General features: G+C 39.5%; 1 protein-coding gene across 6 annotated transcripts in view; it reads left to right on the plus strand.

Annotated features, from left to right (window-relative positions):
• Nucleotides 1-21,893, plus strand: part of HECW1 (HECT, C2 and WW domain containing E3 ubiquitin protein ligase 1) — a 296,546-nt gene that overhangs the window by 197,518 nt on the left and 77,135 nt on the right. For all 6 annotated transcript variants that reach the window (XM_074575619.1, XM_074575623.1, XM_074575620.1 and 3 more), the window contains 2 exons: nt 7,020-7,189; nt 20,385-20,527. In XM_074575619.1, coding sequence (XP_074431720.1) covers nt 7,020-7,189; nt 20,385-20,527 — 313 coding nt within the window. The remainder of the gene's footprint in view (nt 1-7,019; nt 7,190-20,384; nt 20,528-21,893) is intronic.

Raw genomic sequence — 21,893 nt, forward strand, 5'->3', positions numbered from 1 at the left:
CTATGCCTTCTACCATATCAATTTTTTAAAACAACACAAAACAATTATTAGAATGGGAGAGAAAAATCTCAAAGTAGGCCAAATCCCAAGAAACGCCTAACATCATCAGTCCATTTCAGCTGACCTGTATTGCTTGCTCTACTGCCTAGACACTCCAGTCAGACCCTGTGTTTAAATGAACTGTGCAGAAACAGTTTCTTTCTAAAAGTTGGTGACAGAGTGCTTTGTTCTTTCTGTAGTTTTATGGAGTATTTGCTTGGACAAAATCCAACTGGTTTCACTGGAAGTTTTGCCTGAGAAAAGATTTCTGGATTGAATAAAAATGTCAAAGAAAGAAAAAAGTATAAACTGATGCTTCAGGGCAAAAGGAGATCGCTAGCTTCTTGGGAACAGAAATAGCTGAGAGTTTGCATTATGTCAGTAGGAGGTTCGTTTTCTTCATATTTGGTTCTTTGGAGACTGGAAGTTGGTCCTGTGGAAGGTTAGTTCAGATTAATAGGTTCGTTAGCAGCACTGATCTCAAAGAGGATAATTTCCTATGATTAAGCTTCTTAATCGTCTGTATGATGACTGTATTATTACAACTTCCATTATTTAAAATACCAAGAGAAATATTGTAAGCCTAATTTAGCTAAATTAAATACAGTCTTTAAGGAAAGCTATGAAGTCACTTTGCATTTACTTTCCGACGTGACTTTTCTGCTGTTACCCATGAATGTCACGCTTCTGATAAGGCAGCTGAAAGTGTCAGAGCTCTCTCGCGTGAACTACAGAAAGAAGAAATGTGCTAAGCTTCCTGAGATGTACCAGCCACCTCACTGAAGGTTCATGGGTTAGGAGCAGTGTAACGCATTCGCTGAAAGCCCTTGAAACCATTCTGTTGGCTGGTATATTTAGAAAGTGTTATCATGAAGTTTGCATGATATGTCTCCTAGCTATATGTTGCATAGAGTAACTTTTTTCAAGCTTTAATATTTCACGTGTCTCGTGTTTGCACACTCTTTATTTATAAGTGTTCTCGTGGAAGTAATGACCAGAAGATCTGAAAATTCAACAAACATGCAGGCATTTGTCCTCATCACACCTCTCTGAGAAATGTTAGTTATTTTTGTGTGGCTTTCAGACCAGACATTTAGGTAACATCAGTTGTCAGTTTATGGAAGTCAGAGTATAAATCACAACTGGAAATAGTACTAGGTCTGCTAAGGGTCATTTTGACAACAGTAGTTACCATGAAATGCTTGATCAGAATGCAGATATATAATACACTTTATCTTCCACCCATTTTTTGAAATCCTAGTGACTGACTTTATGACAAGAGTTCTAGCCGCTAAATGTTGGGTTTTTTTTAATACTGCTATAAACCTGCCTCCTCTTCTGCCCTCCCCAGGGCAGAAGCTGACTTGCCCAGATGTATGCTTTATAAACCTGAGTTACTAACCACTCAACTGTTTTATACCCATCAGAGCTTCTGCAAAGGTGAGGTGGCTTTCTACCACCTCCGGTACACCGGTGCATACAAAGCACTGCAGTGCTCTAGACTAACAGATTTAAAAGCCTCAAAAGGCTCTGAATTCAGTTATTCCATTATGCTGTATAACACAGGCCACCTTGCTCCATGGTGTGGAGCTTTGTGGGAGTTTGGCTCAGATGTATCTTACAGACAGGCGTGTAGTCTAGACCGGAGGACACCAAGAGATGGTACTTTGCTCCTGTGGTTAATTGCTTGCTGTAATAAAAACTCCCCCTTGCCGTGTTAAGCTGTTCACATTAGCTGTTCCGACTTTTTCTGTGTTTTCCTTCTTGATGAAGACAATTAAAAAAGTAGCCTGTCTTTCAGCCATTTTTGAATAATTAATTTCTCTGCTCCTTTTCATTTATTAATGACCTATTTTCTTCCTGATTCCTCTGCTGCCCCTTACTTACACAAATGAGAATCCCTTTCATTTTCCCTTGTAGCATTTCCAGCTAAAAAATTTCTTTTCTCCTCTTTTCCACTGTCTTTAATATTTTGCCTGGGAGCCTCATGTGACAGAAATGTTTTGGCTTATCTGCTCCACTTAGTAATTTTTTTAAAATCTAAGATCTTTAAACGTCTCCTAGTGCAACTACACCAGCCCTTTCTTTCTTTTTTACATTCTTCTTTAAAAGGAAAATGGAGTCTGTCTATAGATCTGTAGATTTCTGAGAGCAGAAAAAAACACTTTAATCATCTGATTTAACTTCTTGCATATTACCAGTTGCAGAACCTCATTCAGTACCTGATCAAGCCAGCAAGCTGTCGTACATTATGTAGTATCTTTCTCAATTTTCCTGCGTTATTTTGCTGTGTTGGATTTTAAGACTTCCTGTCACTACACATTACTGTTTCGTTTCTAAAATTCCTTAGTATTTGCTTCTTGAAATCCATTACCAGATGCAATGCTTCTGTGAATCTGTGCTCACTTTCATTATGATAAATTTCAGTATCATGTACTACTGCATGAATCAAATTGGTATTTCCAAGCCAATGCAATATTGCTATGCTCTTACTTTTGAAAGGTTATTACGCTACTAGCAGCTAAAATAATTCCTATTGCTTTAAAAGCACCTAGCTGAGAGGCAGGACCCATGTGCCTCCTGTTGATCAAGCAGACTTTTGTTGTTCCTTTCTTTGAAGACACCACTATGCCTTCGGTAGCTCAGCTCAGTACACGAACTGCTACCCTTTAGGAAGGTCATGCTTGTTTTAGTCAAGCTCTGCAAAGTGCACTCTACAAAAGAACCACTGACATATCCTCACCCTGGCAATTGCCTTACCTCATTGGTAGTCAACCCAGATACCGGTCCTGTTCAACTACTCTGTCAGAACCTGAGCTGACAGCTCTTTGGGAATTTACAAAGGAAAACTGAAGGGAAATGGTGGAAGTGTCCATTGACATCCTAATTAGCAGCTCTTTTGTGGTAATGGATCATGAAGATGGTTTATTGTGCCTTGATACATAAACTAACAGGATCTCAGTGAGATTACAGTATTTTTACTTTCTGCCATTAATGAGCAGATCAGAAAGAGAATACATTCCGTTTTGGTCTTCACCAAGCTAAATCACAATCTAAATTGACTGTGGTCTTTCCAGTGACCCTTTGGTCTTCCCAGTGTTCTGGTAACTTTGCAGTAGAATCATAGAATGGTTTGGGTTGGAAGATCATCTAGTTCCAACCTTATATATTATTTCTAGGAAAGTTCTTCCAGAGCTGTTGGTGAAAGCTTCCCATCCCTTGGGAGAACAGTTCCTAAGTTCTTTAACTTAGAAACTTAGAACTAATAGATCTAAAGATCCAGACTAAACATAATTATGTTATATACCAGACTGCTCAAGCCTCTTGTTCTCGCTCTGGTTTTCCATCCTTTCTGTCATGCTTCTGCAAGCATGGGACTGAACCAGTACCTCGCTGTCTCTGCACGGAACTGAAATACCATCTTCACAGTAGTTTTGCTGATCATTACCATAAGAGAATCTCCTTGCTAAGCATGACAGAATGTGACTCACAAATGCAAATCATACCTCTCCCCTGACCTTTTGAAAACTTAGTCATTTGTATTGAGGCAAAAATCAAACATGATAAAACACAGATGTGTTTGACCTGTGTCTGTCGGAATTGATATCCCCACCTGGTTCCATGTTTTGCCAATAATTACACACTGATTTCCAGATTCCCACAAAAATACAGTCTCCGTCACTATCCAGTCATCAGTGCCCCAAAGTTTGTGATGCTGCATGGAAAGTGGATTTGCAGAATGATCCTTTCCAAGGCAGACAGGGAAGTCTGTTACCCACCTTAGAGACAGTGGCTGAATGCATGCAAATGTCCTAGAGCAAAGCTTCCTTAGGTCTCATCCAGACACCCAGATATCAGCATATATGGAAAGGAAGCCCTGAGGTTGGAACAAATTCATAATTCTCCTGGGGGAATGGCAGGCAGCAGTTAGTATAAGCCATTTTTCTAAAGTGAAGTGAACATAGCTGCATTAGGATACATGCATTTAGAATTACTGAAAGTCTGCCCGAGTGAAAGAGTCTGTAATTGCTGTGTCGCCACCTGGATTCCTTCCTCCTGTCATCTTTCATGAGAGATCGTCTGATGTCATTAAACTGATAGATGTGTATAACCCCTTTCATGCTAAAGTGTGATTTATGAGTAAATGGGAAACTGACACATGGTATATTAATAACTTTTTTTTAAGAGACTTGATGAAAATATACCTTTGCGAAGCATCGATGTGTTATCTTGGTAGCATTTTCTCATATGCTTCCAAGAAATACACTGTAAAGCTACAGTGTACAGCAAGACACATCCAAGCCTTCTGGAATTCCTTGGTTTCACCAAAGATTTAAATTCAGTTAACCTTAAACCATCACTTAAATATTTAGTATTTTCAGAACCTTTTTCTGAAGGCAGTACAGGTAAGAGAAATATTTTCCTTTGCTTAAGCAGAATAGCTGGGATTCTTCCATTGGGATGTTACACACCAGTGGTAAAGAGAGTACCTGAGCCATTGGTTACAACAAGTTATAGCATCCATAGGTTCCACTTCAAATTAAACAGACTGCCTCATATTAAATGGACTGCTGGATATCTGCAGATGCCTGTGTAGCTTTATTCAGAGCTTTTGTATTTTTGATGCTCTGTTTTTCAGTGTTGGGATTTTGTGGTGAGATATGTAAGTATAACTGGGATATCTGTCCTTGAGAAAGCTATTTCTGCTACCCCAATGCATGCTTTGGACATTAAAAATTGCAGTTTCTAACTGACATTTTTACAAAAATTGCATTATGCAATTTAAGCAAGAAAATGAGACAAAATGTCCTGTTGTGTGCTTAGCTAAATCATTTTTGCTCATCTAAATACAAAAATTGGACTACTAACCAAGGTTAGGAGTACTTTCACCTTCATGACTGTGCTTAATTCCCATAAATGGAAAGGGGCTAGTAGGTCATCATAGTATATATGTTCTTTATGATACATAATATATCAGTATATATAATTGAGTGATCGTTACTTTCTTTTCTGTCTGTCAATAGAGCGTTCCTTCGCACAGTGGTACCCAAAGATAGCGCAGTCCCTCTTTGAGGGGAAAAAAAACCCAGAAACACATACAGCAATAAATATTTCAGTTTCAGAATCTTTTGAGAAAACATCAGAGAGAAAGAAAATAAGATCCCAGAGGTCTTTCTCTCCTCATACGTTAGCAGCCTGACACTATCACACTGCTATGCCTTGTCATTCGTAGTGCTTTTGCAATCTTGTTTTCTATTTTTGGAATGTATTTCTAACAGTACAACTTCCATAGCAAAAGAGTTTCCCATGTAGGATTTCGGCAGGGCCGATAGAGGAGATACGTGCTGGTTACGCAGAGGTTGTACACTCAGGAAAAAAAAGAGCATTATCAGTTTGAAGCAGATAATTTTCTTTGTGTAATACTGTTGCTAGGACCATGGCAGTACATACAGTCAGCAAAGTACTTTCAAATAGGCTATTAGTAGTGATATCCCCTATTTTTTGTTAATTGTTAGAGAACGTCACAAGAATGAGATTCTTAAAACAGTCTGTTGCAGGACCATCTGTCCAACAGCTTTGGAATATCTGCAACATTAATTGTGTGCTGGAATAGATGATTAAAAACAACCAGGAACAAAAATGGTTCTTTTTAACTTGCACATTTTATTGTGTTGGCTATTACCATATGTTAAGGAGGCAAAATGCAACTGGATGAATCTTATCCCTGTTCTTGATACAGCTGTTTTCTGGAAAAAAATGCTGATGATGGTGTAGAAAGTGTATGATTTTCAGATTCATCCAAAAAATCTGCCTGGAGGGTTTTAAATGGTCTCCCACAACCTGCTAGAATAATTGGTTTTTAATCAGAAGAGAATGAAAAGACTGAAAATTAATGTTTTCAAAACCTGCCTTAAAAACAAAAAAGCAGTGTTTAAAATGAATGTTTAGGTATACATCGAAGCAGTTTTGGAAACTATCTTGACTAATACCGTGTACATCTTCAGTACAGCAAAGGAAAGTAGCCAGAATGCAGTTCATTGCTTATAGCCCTAGGTGAAATAAAGCTCTAAAGAGAGAAGGAGAATCTCCATGCAGAGAGTTGTGGAAAATAAATTTGCTACTGAACTCGCTAATAGGAATCACTGCTTATATTTTCCAAAGAAAGCTTAGAAATGCATCTGGAAAAGGAGAAAGCCAGAGGCTTTAGTTTGTAGATGTTGAGCCAAAATTAATGATATACCTGTAGATTGGTTTGCATTTCATTGGCTTCACAGGGAGAAATCATAATGGACTTTGTGTCTTTCTTCAGAACGTTGTGAGTAAATTTTGAAATAAGTGCTTGGGTTTTTTTTGTCTGCGTGACTCGTATTACGCGCCCTGGGAGTTCTGCAACTAGAAAGCCCTGCTTAAAATTCGGAGTATATACCAGAGTTTTCCTCAGTTACTACAGGTGTAAAGTTAACCCATGCAGAGAAGGAAAAGTTTTAAAGTGAAAAAAATGTAAAATTGCTTCTCGTGTAGAAAAAGTGATCTAAAAGCTAAGATTCATAGAAAGAGAAAATTGATACCTAGGAGAAGTGACGTACATGAGGTAACAAATGCCATGTCTGTGTTGTTGAATGAATGGGTCTCTTTTTCAGAATAGTCCTGCCAGTGGAGTCGGGCTGACTAAGTGCTTAGCTCCTCAGAAAAATCAGCAGATCACTTAATTTAAGTTGAATAAAAGCTGATTTAGAAGCCAGATCACTCTACACAATCAGGTTGTAAAATTGGCAATTTCATTATATAATCATTTGTAAATTCTAAATCACAACATTATTATGGTTTGCCTTTATATTACCTAACAAGAAAATAGTGAGGTTTTTTTCATATTCCTGCCATATTATTTGAATTCCTTACCAGTTTCCAATATGTTCTCCGAAGATCCCAGAGAGCTACCTGGAATGTGAAAAACAATCAGGTTATTTACCTTCTTTCAGATTTCCAGGCTTTTGGTCTGAAGAAGGGAATGTTCTTCAATCCAGATCCTTATCTGAAGATTTCCATCCAGCCTGGAAAACATAGCATCTTCCCAGCGCTTCCTCATCATGGACAGGAGAAGAGATCTAAGATCATTTGTAATACTGTTAACCCAATCTGGCAAGGAGAGGTAAGCAGTTTGAGTGTTGAGCTGAGACATTTCTTTAAATGTGGAAATTACTCTAGCAGTATCCCTCTCTTTTTTTTTTTGCCTTTTTTGGCCTTTTTTTTTTGCCTTTTTTTCCCCCTTTTCCCCCTTTTTTTTTATTTTTAAAATTCCTTTCATGGCTACGCAGTTGTTGACCTAACTGTGCTTGATGTGTTTCATGACTTCTTGTCTTAATGCAAAAGGCTTCATTAGCTACAAAGATAAATGATACATTAAAACTTTCAATATGGATTGCACTTTGTGGATGTAATTTATGAAGCTGTTAATTATTGAAGGCAGGCATAACCCAGAATTGAAAAATAAACTTGGGCAGCGTGAAAGGCTGCTGGTAGACTGTCATACTGTTCTTAAATAGAGAGCAGACATTATATAAAGCAGAACAAGTATAGCATGCAAATAAAAAGAATCTATGTGATCGAAAAGTGTCAACGGCAATATACATTAAAGGCAGCTTTGGCACATTTGCCCGTCACCTTGAAGAAATACTCTCCAGTATTTCTAGTTCTTGTTGGAAGGGCTTAGTAGGTATTAATGAGATCTGAGAGTTCAATTGCTGCCTGCTGTTTTTAAATTACACGCGAAATGGTAACAGACAGCAAAGAATAAGGAATCTCTTTGGAATTAAAGGAGCCTGACATAGTGGGTGTGATTTACTGCTGCTCCCTGTCAGACAAATATCTCCACTACAGGAAAGAGTAACAGATAAATAGACTAAATAGATTTTATCAAATTAGAATGCAAATTGTAAAGTAGTTTAAGAAAATTAGGTCAAACTGCATAGACATGAAAGTGTGAGTGGGGAAAAAAGACAGCAGAAATGTCACTGAATACTCATACCTGGAGAGGCATGGTCAAGAAACTAGGTACCACATCAAGTTATGCGACGGGTGAGCCTACATGGTGGAGGTTACATGGCAGGGGGGGATGACCTTGAAACTAGTCTGAGAAAAAGGGCTTCTAACAGGACTTAATTAAGTGGAAGACCCTGTCCAGGAGGCATCCACCAACCCATAATTTCTCTGTGGCTCCAAGCATCAGATGTATCTGTCTGAGGGGTTGCAGGTCAAGCTGAGGAGCTGAAACTGACATGGAGGAGCAGGGAGTTGGCAGAGATCTTTCAGTAAAGTGCATAAGACACAGGCCTAGAGGCGGGCAGACGTGATGGGGAAACTTGCTGTATGTATGTCCCGCTCAGTACGTGTGATTGTGGGAGCTGGCAGCAAGTGTGCGTGCCAGGAATTGACACTCAAAGGAGAACCCAGGATATGGCTGTGGTCCCACTGTTCTGCATCAGCCAGAATTAACTGCTGAGGTGGCACACAGGCTGTCCTTATCCAAAGAGGGATGTCGCAGCTGTACTGATGGAGGCTGAAAATAGGCTTTTTAGAAGCTCTCAATACTGGTCAGAAGTCTTCTTTCGACAAAGGCAACCCCCAGCCAGTGTAACTTGTTCTCACTTCAAGGTCCTTTTGCGCTGCTGGAGGATAAAATAACCAAAGTAAGAATGTGGCCCTCATAAAATGTCATGGGTGCTGTCTCCTCAGGCCATGCAGGATGGCTGAGTTTGCAGGCTGACATTTCTTTTCCAGTGGAGTTTGGCTGCAAGAAAAGGAGAAACAATGAAGTGGCCTAATTATGGACATCAGAAAGCAAAAGAGCACAGCTGGCTTCCAGCTTCTCTGTTCAGCCCCCCTGTTTTCTTGATTGTGTGCGAGCACGCTGCTTCTCCCTTTCTGTTGTTAGCCGGTTAGTGGCTAGGGAGTCCAAAACAGCTGAGCTGTCATTCAACATGTTCTCCTTCTGCATTCTCTTCAGCCGATATTGAGATGTTTAACTGCATGCATTTGTGTTTCAGTCTATGCACATCAGCTAGTCTGAAGTGTACTTATTACTGAAAATCCACGTTGGTTTCTATTGCACAGAAGACCCTAGGCCTGATTTTCTTCATCTTTGTCCCTTTATGGGACAAGGGGAGAAGGAAGACTGCAAACTGTGGCTGAATTGTGGCGATAGCCATTCTTCTGTCCACTCTTTTCACTGATGGATGTGAATATATGAAGTGAAAAATACTGAGGAATCATAGCCATTTCATTAAACGGATCAGTCACTAATTGTTTTCCCAAAAAAACTATTTTAGGCAATATATTATTTCAGAAGGATGATTCTTTCCTAAGGTTCTCTGTCACTACATGTAAATAGAAGCCAGATGTTTGTTGTTTTGTTGGGTTTTTTTTCTCAGTTGAATGATGTATCTAACTTGTTTTGGCTGCTAAACTTGAAAAAATCTGGAATAGGGAAATAAAACTATAGAAATAGCTGCAGACTGGGATCATTATATATGTTCCTGATTACCCTTGAACAAATTCAGAAGTGAAAGAGTTGCCTCAGTTTTGTAGGGCATCAACCCCAAAATAAAGTCCTACAGACTGAGAGATGATACATTTACTTATATTAATTAATTCTGGTATTCCCCATCATATACTTATCAGATTGTTCTATTTGCATAGTAACCATTTGCATTACAGGAACACTCTGGGAGCACCATGATAAATCAGGCAATTTTTCATCTGTGTCATGTAATATCGATGATCATCTTCATTTCACAGGCCATTCGAATACTGTTCAGCACGAGTTATCCTGACTTAGGGCTAGTCTTCCATCGCTCTGTTTTGCGGTGCTTTGTACAAGAGGACATAAGGAAATGGAAATTTCTTACTAAGAGAGAAGAGTAGCATGTGACATTTTGACACTTGCAGCAGGGCTGTGCATGAGGTGAAAGAGCCCTCACACTGAGAATTGTTCACTGAGACAGGTGGTATCTTCTGTGGGTAGAGAAGTGCTCATTTTGTGATGCTTCTGAATGTTTTCACATGCTCGCAGAAGCATCAGATCAGATCTTGCGAAGCCGAAGTGCTGAATATTGCCTTGTGTAATAATGCCAAATGATAAGTACTTCAGGGGGCATCCAGACTAGCTACTGATGGTGCCCAGGCCTCTACAGGGTCAAGGAGGAGAAGCAGGCAGCTGCAGAAAATAAAAATAACAAGAAGCATTTTCAGACACGGAACTTGTTGCTGAATCAGGTTTAATGGTCCTGCTTGTTTCCTTACACCTGTCTCTGCTTTCAAACTGCCGCATTTTTCTTCAGCAACATCTGTACTGTTAGATGAAAGAGGGGAGTTTCCTGGAAACCACGTGCCACGGGACAGCTCGACTCTAAACCCCTAGTTGAAGCAGGCATTGTGCTGGCAGTCCACACAGTTGCGAGAGCGTGGTGGGCGAGTTGTCCCATCATGCTGGTTTGAGGGTAAAATGCAAAGGAAGTCTCAGAAGGCAGCGCCCGCTTCCCAGATCTTCTGTACACCTAGTAGAATTGAGAAGGGTGAATGTTGATCGTATCTCTTCTAATGTTGCTATTAGAAAAATAATAATATATTCCCATATTGTTTCATATTGAGACAATGTATCTGCTGTCACATTCTTTGGGAAAAGCTTCTTTAAAAGAAGATATAATTTGTCAGCAAGCAGTAAAGCGATAGATAGTTCAGACGAGCGATAGAGATCATTGGAAATCATAAGCAACAAAGTGAAGTGGTTTAAGAAGTATTTCGCATACCTCCAGCTGGTTAGCAAATTCACTTGATGATTTTTGCAGGTAAAGTACTTCAGGCCACTGGACTTTGCCTTAAACGTATTTATGGTGTTTCTTTCTTAACTGTGGCAGTTTGAGTTAACTGCTGCTTCAGTTTTTGTTCATTTAGTAGTGAGTGGAGGGAGAGCCTCAAGGAACGGCAGCACGAGGACCATAAAAATTGGCTGTTGCAACCATCCAGCATATTTAAAGTAGTAGGAAGTGTCATCTGTTAAATGACGCATTGAATTTCAACTCTGATAATTCTAGCTCTGGAAGAGTAGACTACCTTAAGGTGGGAGCCCAGTACTAGGATAAAAATGATCTCAACTCCTTGCAGCTTCACTGTTTGTTTCTTTGCCTCAGCCTTTACAAATATTGTTAAATTTTAGCTGAGGCACAAAATAGTGTTTTGGGTGTCTGCTTTATCACTCTGAAGATAGCTGCATTTCACTGGTGAATTAATTGATGTGTATAATCAGAGGTGTTCAGTACTCTGTTGCAAGAGCACTTAACAAATAGTAGTTAATGTGTCAGATCTGATAAACAGAATTACAGTGGTTTCACTGTAACTTGTACCCTCTGCACCTCAGATAACCCACAACCTTTCAAAAATACTGCACTTGAATAAACTCTCATGTAATCTGTCTCTTCAGATTACCAACACAAAAGCAGAAGAAGGAAACAGTCAGGGGTTCGAGCGCCAGAGGGAGGTGGTTTGGGGAGAGAGGGCTTCTGTAGTGCAGACCATCAGCAGTGATAGATACGTCAGGTTTGGATGCTGCCTGCAAGAATGCCAAGATGACATGAACGCAACTGACTGTCTGAGTGCTGGTTTCTAACTGCTTTTCTTATGGTGCAGATTTATGACTTGGGCACTGATTCTGGGATCGTGAATGCTGGACTGTTGTATGATGGGTCACCCAGGCAGTACTGGGACTGAAAAATGCTTGGCAAAGTAGCAAGATCATGCAGTATGGGGTTTATGTTAGCTTTTTGTTTCTCTTAAGGCTTTATGTTGGCTAATGTGATGGGTACTACCTGATGTAGCACAAACTTAGAGTGATGCAAGCAGGGGCTACTTGATCAAAGATGGATCTTCCCAGAACAAACTTAAGCCATTAACGATGCGTTAATACATTTGAATCAACAGTATGAATTTAAACAAAAGCAGGTTATATTTGATCTGATTTTGATGTAATAGTCAGGGCACTAGATGCTGACAGTCCTACCATGACCTCACAGAATCATTGCATGATTTCACCAGATGTCCAAAACGAAAAAAGCAACCGCAGCATCACACTGATTGAAATACTTATTTATTGTTTAACTTAGATAACCTTTTCCCCCCTTCTACTGGCAGATACAAAAGAATTTGTGGCAGAAACTTGAAGGTCCTTACACCTAAGTGTAAGTCCAATGTAGATGCAGTGAAATCCAGATTCTGAATTCAATATGAGTTTTGCCAAAGGTGTCACTGGAACTGATAAAGCCTTGTGAGCGGTAGCTTCACTGTATAACATTACTGCACGTATGGCCAGGTAAAGTGTAAAATGTAGTTTGACACAGAAAAGATGTGATTTCACAGATGCAGTTTTTTGAATATCTGGTGATGAGTGTAGTGTGAAAGTCCAAGACAACTTCAGTTTCTTCAGGAATCGCTTTTGGCATGAAGGAATTGTCTAGATTTTTTTAAAAATACATTATTCTCCTAGAAATGCATTTTAATTGCAACTTCTGCATCTAGAAGACTATCAGTCTTGCTAGGCTCATGTATTAGTGCTCATGAGAGTTCTCAAATATTTTCAATCTATGCTGTGCTAATAAACTTGTAGGCAATATTTGAGAGATGAAGAAAAACCCTGACTCTTGAAGCAGTGTTTGCACTTGATTTATCCAGAAGTTCTTCTAAATTTCTAATGTCTTAGAGCTGAAATTTGCCATTAGTAAAGTAAGAGACATCTTGCAAAACTATCTAAGCCATCAGAGAGAATTCATGATGAGCCTATTAACTAACTAGTAACTCTGAATGTTGTGGAATACATGAAATAGATGGGAAGGACTTTTTTTATTCCTTGTTTCCAATTCAGAGAGGTAGTGAATCTGAGGGAGAAATCTAAGAAGCCAGTTTGCTGAAGGCTCTATCCAACTTTGAAGGAGCTCAGTAGAAAGGATAGAATCAGATCTTAGAACAGCAACACATATTTTTGTGCACCCTTTTTACTGTTGGGGAAAACCCCGACCACATTTACCATGCCAGAATAAGATACCACGTTGGATCTGGCACCCTTCAGGTGCTGCTGAATTCCAGGACTCTCTTGGAGTATGTGTAGGCATGTCCCAGCCTTTGGCAACAGCGGAACTCAGTGCTTGACACTACTGACTCTCCAATATTTTGTATTGTCATTGAGGAGTACTGTAGTAAGTTTAAGAAACTGGAATTCCCCACAAGGTTATCCAGTTGTTCATATGTGTAGTGTTGTATGGGACAGCAGAGATACACAGAGGAAGTTTTTTGAATGGGGAGCAGGATAATACAGGTGGAGAGTGGTGAGTGCGTTAACAATATAATTGTTTCACTGGAGTATTTGAAATGAAAACCCCACTAATGAAATATTCAGCTGAAATACTAAATCTGTCGTCTTCCATCAAATGTAGTTTACAGCCTTTTAAGTTACTTCTGCTCCTATCATCCCTGTGGCACAATGGATATTGCAAATAAATTTTCTTTTTCATTATATTGCTTATTCAACTCTAAATCAAGAGCTTAATTCTTCCTGTCACCAATGTATTAATTTACCTACCTTCCACCAGTTATTATATGGACTGTTTTTAAAAATCTTGACTTGCACTTAACTTATCTAATTTGGGCTAATGGACATACTCCGTTCATTTCAACAACTTCCTTGATAGCATTATTGAGAGCTGATCACTGTGATCTATCCATATTCGGGGATGCAAATAATATTGGTAAAAATAAAATATGGTAATTAATCATCATTAGTTGGCTTTTTATGAAAACTATTCTCAAGCTCTGGAAATTGTTCTGTAATCTTATAAATGGCTACAGATGTATTCTGCCAGATCAGCATTAGCGTGTGCCTTCATTCTTTACCATATCTAAGATGTGCATTAAACCCCCACAAGATCTGTTCCCATTAAGAAAATTAATCATCTGTGCCTGTATAACCATTGTGGGTCTGGAAGCCAATAGACAGGAACCTACTTTTCAGTGCCTGAAACTCCTTCAGTGGTGTTTACTACAGTGTTTTCAGATCTTTCTTGAAGATGGCAGCAATAATGTAAAATCGGATTTATATTTAGGTCATTGAGATGCTGTGAGAGTATGAATGTGTCGGCTGATCCTAGGTAGCTTTGATTCTGATTTGTGTCTCTGAGAGTGAATCTGCAGGAGGTGGCTGTGCAAGATCTGTGTAAATGAGAGGAGAATCCTGATGACTTACTGCTGACCAGATCCAGAACTGATGATACACTGAAGCCCATGAAGACTTAATATGTTCATGTGGTTCCCTCCATCATGTTACTTTTGCTCTTCCCTCTCTTTCCCTTCTCAGTATTTCTATGGAAATAATTAATTATGGCTTTTTGATTTTTGGTGCCTGAGAAAATATCGACTAAAGCTTTTCCTTTGACTGGAGCATTTTAAGGCTGTGCCTGGTCAGATTCTTTGGTGTCTAGTAAGACGTGCTATAATACTGCAGCTTTTCTCTTAGTGAGGAATTAATAGGGTGTCTCTCTCCTATCCTACTGCCTCTTTTCATTAAACACATAGGAACAAAGCAATCATTGGATCCCCTGCCACTCTAACAAGTGGGACAGGTATTGACAAATAGCTAAAGAAGTGGGGAAAGTAGAGACACGCAGTGGCTTTTCTTCTAGAGCAAGTCTGTTTCATCCTAGCCATCATAATTCTTGAGGGATGTGAGAACATCCTAAAAAGAAAGTAATTGAAGAAGACACTGAGAAAATAATACAAATACTATGGACAGCTGGTGAAATACTAACTTGTTCTATAGATCATGGTTCTTAACGATTCAATGGGCCCATCTACAGTAGTCTTTTCATTCTGTTCAAGAGAGCATTTCAAAGCAAATCTCCTGATCTCCTCACTAAAGATACCACTCAGCAGTCTTAAAGTGCATGAACTGAATTACTGTCAGCTGAAAGTAAGCCAAGAGGTGTGGTTCAGGAGTGCACTTAACACTTTTCCAGGTGATAATGGGAGTTCAATGCAGGGCACCAGCCTGGAGTTACTTCATGGTAAAACCCTTGTTAACATGTCTGGTAATCAGGTGCACAGCACCAGCTGCTTTACTCTCCAGATCTGCTGCTATTTCACCACACGTCTTCCTAATGCAGACATGGCCGATGTATTCCAGGGATCAGGAAGCATCAGCCTCCACAAAGCCTCCTTACTGCTGTTCATGACACGTGCTATTTTTTCCCCAATAAACGAGGGATCTTCAATTATTCCTTGTGTTCAGACTTTCTGTTCGTAGCTTCCTTTTAGGAATACATCTGACAGATAAACTATTTCTTGTGACAGTCCTAATACATTTCTAGAGGAAAATAAAAAGGTCTTCTCCCCCTCTGGATCTCAGCACACATAACTTCCCTGCAGTCTCTTCCAAAGCTCCTAACTCTGGGGGTTTTCCAGTCTGGGATTCTTCCAGGCCAGACACAGGGGCAGATGGTTGACCACCTCATGCTTCTAGTGGTGCTCCTCACTGTGAGGATGTCCGTGATCTCCGCTCATCTACATCTAACCTATAAAGAGGAGCCCTCTCATCCCTAGCTGGTAAGGATCAGAGAAGGGGACAGCTGATACAGTATATGGACAAGATGGCATCTGAGACTGTTTCTAGGGCCAGCCACCCTGTGAGAAACAGGTTGTTCCTAATGGTAATTTCTTGGCAGTTTTGTTGAGGCAATCTGCCATATCCTCTGTGGAGTGCGCTGTGTCATGTATCATCTCAAGTTCTATGAGTGATTTTGTACGAAGCAATAGTTGATGTCGTATGCAGGGTAATGCACTGTGACTAATGCAACAGTATAGGTAATTACTGATTTGGGCTAATCAGAGAATAGAGATTTAACTTCTTGTTTGTTATCCATTCATCCAGTCTAGATCAGCTGTAAATTTTGGGTCCAGTGATACCTTGTAAGAGTTTTTTTCCTCACATTTTATATAATGAATTTTACTTGAATTTTGCTTAGGGATCAAGTAAAAACATCAATTTCTAGCCATCACTTACACACTTACAATTTTTGTGGATTGTTCTTCCCAGGTGTCCTGTTTTCTGCTGTTATCCAAATAAATACATAATCAGTCATTAGACAAAGTCTTTTCCTTGCGTGGGGCTTTAGCCTTGAAACTACAGCTGGTTTGGTAGATGAGTTTGCACCTGTGTTGAAATCCGTGACTGACTTTGAGAGTTTTTCTATGAAAGTACAAAGAAAGCTTCAGATGAAGTCACAAACCACATCCATGCAGCCATTATCAAGTTTGGTGGACCTCTGGACAGCTGGAAAGGCTAAAGCTTTTGAAAAAGTTGTCAGAACATCAGAATTTAAAAACTGCCAGAAGGTATATTTTCACTTTGTTCTTTGAAAAAAAACCTCATTTATGTAAACTTCAGTAGACCCTTCTACAGTTAGTCTCAGTGTAAACTTTAGTTTAGTGTCTTTGGATTCCAGCAAGGTTCTATGAAGTTCTTGACCAGTCTTACAGGGTTTGCACTAACAGTTTTGATTCAAGGATCTTAAATTTTTGTGGGGAAAGAACCCAACCAGTGAACAAACCCACAAAATGAGCTATGGCCTCAGTGAAAATACACAGCTTAAAGATCGCTGTCTTAGACTGTGAAAGAAAATGCACGGTAGCCAATGCCACATGCAAAACATAAAAGAATCTGGCTTCAAGGAGTGACTGTCAGAATAATCAGAAGTCTTTTTTAAAATAATGTATTTGGGCTCCTTGTACTAAAGCTTTTGTTCTTGTTTTTCTCCGCAACCATGAATGTTATACTTCTTTTTAATGTGAAAGCTTTATTTCTGAATTAATTTTATAACACTAAGAATAGTGATAATAAGAAAAGTTCCAAATAATGTAAGATTTACAGTAAAATTGTAAGAGTAACATCAAAAAATGGCAGCAGACCTATTCTTAAAATGCAGCACTTCTGGTTATCAGTGGTGTAGTTTGTAGGCACGTGTAGAAGCCATATCAAACTTCCCTCATCCTGAAGAGTCGATTTTTATCTCTGTTGTGATCTTATAGCCTCCTCCTCTCTCCCCTCCTTGGGATGAATTATTAATCACAACATCACTGAGTATGAACCCAAGGGTACTGCAGAATTTATAATGTGTGTCTTTTTTTTTTTTTTTAACTTAGATATGAGGCTTGTGCTGTCATTTTCACAAACTGGCCATTGCTGTGTGACAATTAGCAAATATTAGGCAAGGAAAGGATGTAATTTTTTCCAGCAGTAATACATTACTACTGTGTTATCTTAGTTATATTGGAGAAGACCATGAAACACCGGATCCTTTCTCTTCCAGATAGAAAGGATAGTAAAAGGCTGAGGCTTTGAACAGTGTAAATGAGCCGATGCTTTGTGTCTAGGGTACAGGGGCTGGCACTTGTCAGGAAGGAAGGTGCAGGAATAGAGGGAAACTAGGATTTGATGGTGGTTTGCTTCCACATCCAAAGAAAACTATCCCATCTTTAAATATCACAAGAACCTACATGTTTTCAAAGCGATTGGTGATTTTTGAAAATGAGTTTATAAGTTTTTGAGTTTTCAAACCTAGGTGTTTTCCTGGGATCCATTTTTTTCAAAGGGTCAAAGGCTCATCCGTTCTGCAAATAAGGATTCCTTTGGGCTTTTCAGTGTGGATGGCCTGAGCCTGAGTCATCCACCGTCAAGGATTGCCTTAGAAAAATCTTGCTCATTCAGGATTAAACTAGATGAGAGCAACAGCAGGAACCAAGTGCTTAGATTATGGAAAAACTGAAGTATGTAAAAATACCATTATTTTACAATCTGTCTCCAAACCTATTTTACTGAGTTCACTTTTGATCTCAAACTGCAGTTGTTTCCAAATGGCAAAAGCTTTGAGCTGTGCCACAGGATGCTTCTGGTCTTAAAGGCTGGATTGTATTTCCGAGATGCTGCTGTTTTTACAAGTCAGAGCATTCTCCTAGCAGAATAATTTGGCAACTGTGACCATAGACCAGGGGCTGGTCTCAGGGCATTCTCGTATATCCCCAAATGCAATGTGGTTGGCAGGTGATGAAATCAGAACACAATTTGATTTTTACATCATTATTCCTGCATTTGCGCATCTGAGAGGCACTGCTCTTCGAAGAAAAAAAGGACATTTCCTTTGGTTGAGTGCAACACACCGTGCTCCGTCCATCTGTGCTCCCTGCTCAGGTGCTGATAGTTGCTCTGGAAAATGTCAACATGTTTCTTGTGCAAGGAAGGAATTGACAATTCTTGGTTCCACTTGATATTATGGAAACAAATGTCCGTGCAGATTCTGATTTGCTTCAGAGTTGTACCACAAGACAAAATATTAATAACATAGGAAGGTGCAGATCATTAACCTGAGTTTTACTTTCCACTTATGAACAGTTCAGTCCTTACCTGTCTGTGTGCGTGCTCTACCCCATGGAGACCTTTTTACAATGTAGGTATCAACAGCATAATAATGGAGAATTCATTAAATGGCAAAGTGCTGTACATTACAATAAACTTATTCAGTTAAAAGTTAATTTCCCTCCTTCTGCTTTCCTTGTAAGTGTCATGAAATGGCAGTTACCCGAGGTTTTTAGCAGGTGAAACAATAATGGCAGTACAACTTATTTTTATAAGGCAACTTTCAATATACATGTGAAATTAATGTTCTCCCCTTTGTTACGTTTAGCCTCTTTAGTAACCTGTTGCAGAGATGTAGAAGAAAATAATGTTTTAGCTGTTATTTGAACTGTATTTCTCTGATTATTTGCATTTTTGCAGGACCTGATTAACAGAATATCCCACTCGCAGTGGTTTCACTTGAAGCTGTTTGAACTAAGCATTTCTGAAAATTAGATCATGATTCAATAAAGCAAGCAATTTAGGGCTTAACTCCAGGCCTCGATAACCCAGAGCATGATTCTGTTGTGAAGATTGTTTTTGGCAGCAGGAAAGCTAGAAAATCCTTTCATCCATCTCAATGTTCACTTACTACAGAAGTTGTCTTCCAGTTCAATACGGACCTTTCAGTTAGGTGAACAGCAGTCTTAACAGTTTTTCTACTATGGCGCACCGCAGCAGAGATGTGCTTTTTTTGATTGATGATATTCTAGTAGCAGCAGATCTGTTTGGAAAAAGGATTCAGCCATCTGTGTCACCGGCTCCCAGTCTATACAGAATTTAGCCAATCTAGGAGCAAGCAAGGCAAGATGTATTATCTAATACATTTGCTTTTCAATATTATTCCTAAATGGAGCTTTGCTTTTCTTATGGGGAGATCCTGACATCTCTAGGCATCCTAACACTCCCATGCTTGGAAGGTGTACACATGGACTTCCTTGCTCCTACAACCTAAAATATCACCCTCTTTGTTCCTGCCTCAGGTTTGCATGCACACAGTCTCTAAAAGCTTATTGTAACATTAATTACAAATAAAAATAGGCGTTCTTAAAACGAGATCAGCTGACGTGGTGGTTACATGTTTCAAAGTACCTGGCGACAACAGTCGTTTTAGGTGATGCCGTTGCTATCTTCCCCAGTATCATGTGTTCTGGTAACCTGTGCCATGACTTACCTTCTGGTTTAGCACTCTGTGGGATCGTGCTGTGAACCAGGCTAGGAGAGTGATCCAAATAAATGGTCTATTCAGACTTTTTAAGTTGGGGCAGGGATGAGGAAGAGATGGAGAGATTTCAAGATGTATCTGAAAGCTCTGATCATGTATCCTTCACCTCACTAGACCCCCACTTCTCAATAGCTGAGGTGTGCCTCACAGCTGAAGTACCACAATTAGCCAGTTAAATGCAAAGAGGACTAATTTCACTTGGAGGGAAATGCTGACTAAACATCTGTCCAGACTGCCACTTACACGTTGTACTTACATGCAGCTATTTAAAGGGGAACATAATCTGTGCAATTACATTTAGATTAATAATCATTTCTAGGGCAGAGTTCATTACATTTCTGCAGGCGTATTGTCCTTACCATCAGCAAGCCTTGTTTAAAGTGTTTGGATGCTGCCATGACATGAGTAAATGAAATTCCTGCGTTCCCCAAGTCTGATTCTGCAGCATTACACAGTACCTGTAAGGTATTTTCACCTGCCTGCTTGCAGGCCAAGTTCTTTTTATTTTGCAGGCCTGTGCCTTGGAGTCCATGGACTGTTTCTGTCCAGAGATACCCAGAAGTCGATAAGCTGCTAGCAGCTGTGTGTTGTGGCCTGGCCGCCAGCTTCATGTTCTGTGCTCTTCTTTTATTGCAGCAATTCAGCTTTGTCTCCCTGCCCACGGATGTTCTGGAAATAGAAGTTAAAGACAAATTTGCAAAGAGCCGACCGATCATCAAGCGTTTCCTGGGAAAACTCTCTATGCCAGTTCAACGCCTCTTGGAAAGACATGCCATCGGGTAAATTCACTGCTTATGCTACTTTCTGTTGTTTAATGAGCGTGTTGCTGTTTTGAAGTCCCTGGTGATATATCATTATAGCGATATAATGATATTGAGGGGAGTTATTAAACTGACAGTTGTCTGATGGATGATGTTGGTCTTAATTAGAATTTATAGGACTACGGGCCAGACAAAGAATTCCCTCTATAACCCTATCCATTGCATTTTGAAAAGCGAGAGTTGGCATTTAGGAAAGAAAACTGTTCTGTGTATCATGGCTGCGAATCTGGAGAGTGCAATATTTTCAATTTGAATATTCTTTTAATGTTATCAACAGGCTGTTTTTCATGTTTCAGGGAACTACCTATGGGCTAAAATCATGCCAGATCTTTTCCTTCTCCCTTTAATTTCTGGATAGTGGAAATATTATTAAAAAAAAAATATATGTGGCATGTTGTAACTAAACCTTTCTGACCCTACCCTGCTGCCAAGGAATAACCACTTCACTTGAGCTCACCAGCCCTGCCCTGCTTCCTTTTTGCATGAAAGTCCTGGGAAGGTGTATGCTGTCAAAGTAACACAAACCAATTTAAGGAAGATGTATAGTACTCGGACGAAGCCAAAAAGTTGTCTCTAAACTTTAAGGTTCGGACCTTGAGGAGCAGGGAGAGAAAGAGTCATCCCCTAAGGAGAGCATACACAATGCAGTTTCCAGAAACGCATTTCTGAAAATTGGATCTCGATTCAGCAGAACAGCAGGAAGCTGAGCTTGTTGGAAGTGTTTTTGAACAGCTGGTTCAGAAACTGGCTGTGATATTGACAGCTGAATCTACCAGAAGGGACTAAGCTACCTCCCTGTTTCTCAAGTGGGGAAGATCGAGTAGCTTTTTAGAAACCAGATGGAAAAGAACAGCTTGGGGAAGGTAGAGCCCTATAACTGATATCATTGGCTTCCCTCTATATGAGAAGATTTCTCACCATCTTCTGATTGTATCTTCCTATTTTACTTCCATATTGTAAACACTGTATATCTAAGGATATGCTTTGCCAAGAGCAGGGCCTCCAACCTGCACCTAGATCTGGCTTAGTTTTAATACCATAGTGGCTTTTAAATCTCAGGCAAGCTCAATGAGAAGTTTACATACCCACAAGTTCAGAAAGATCATACACAAATCTTGACATCGTCTCATTTATATAAGTTTCTGATGCATGTGAAACTATCCTAGCAAATATATTTGGCCCAACTGGAAGTAAACTCTGTTTCTTCGAAAGATGTATAAATATTACTATTTAGTTGAACCCTTTACACTCAAAAAATGCTTTGCAAACATTGATTCAGACTCATTTTGGGCAGCTGGGAAGTTAATCTCTTCTATAGTTTCAT

The sequence above is a fragment of the Larus michahellis genome, chromosome 2 (assembly GCF_964199755.1).
Source record: "Larus michahellis chromosome 2, bLarMic1.1, whole genome shotgun sequence".
In the NCBI taxonomy this organism is placed as follows: Eukaryota; Metazoa; Chordata; class Aves; order Charadriiformes; family Laridae; genus Larus; species Larus michahellis.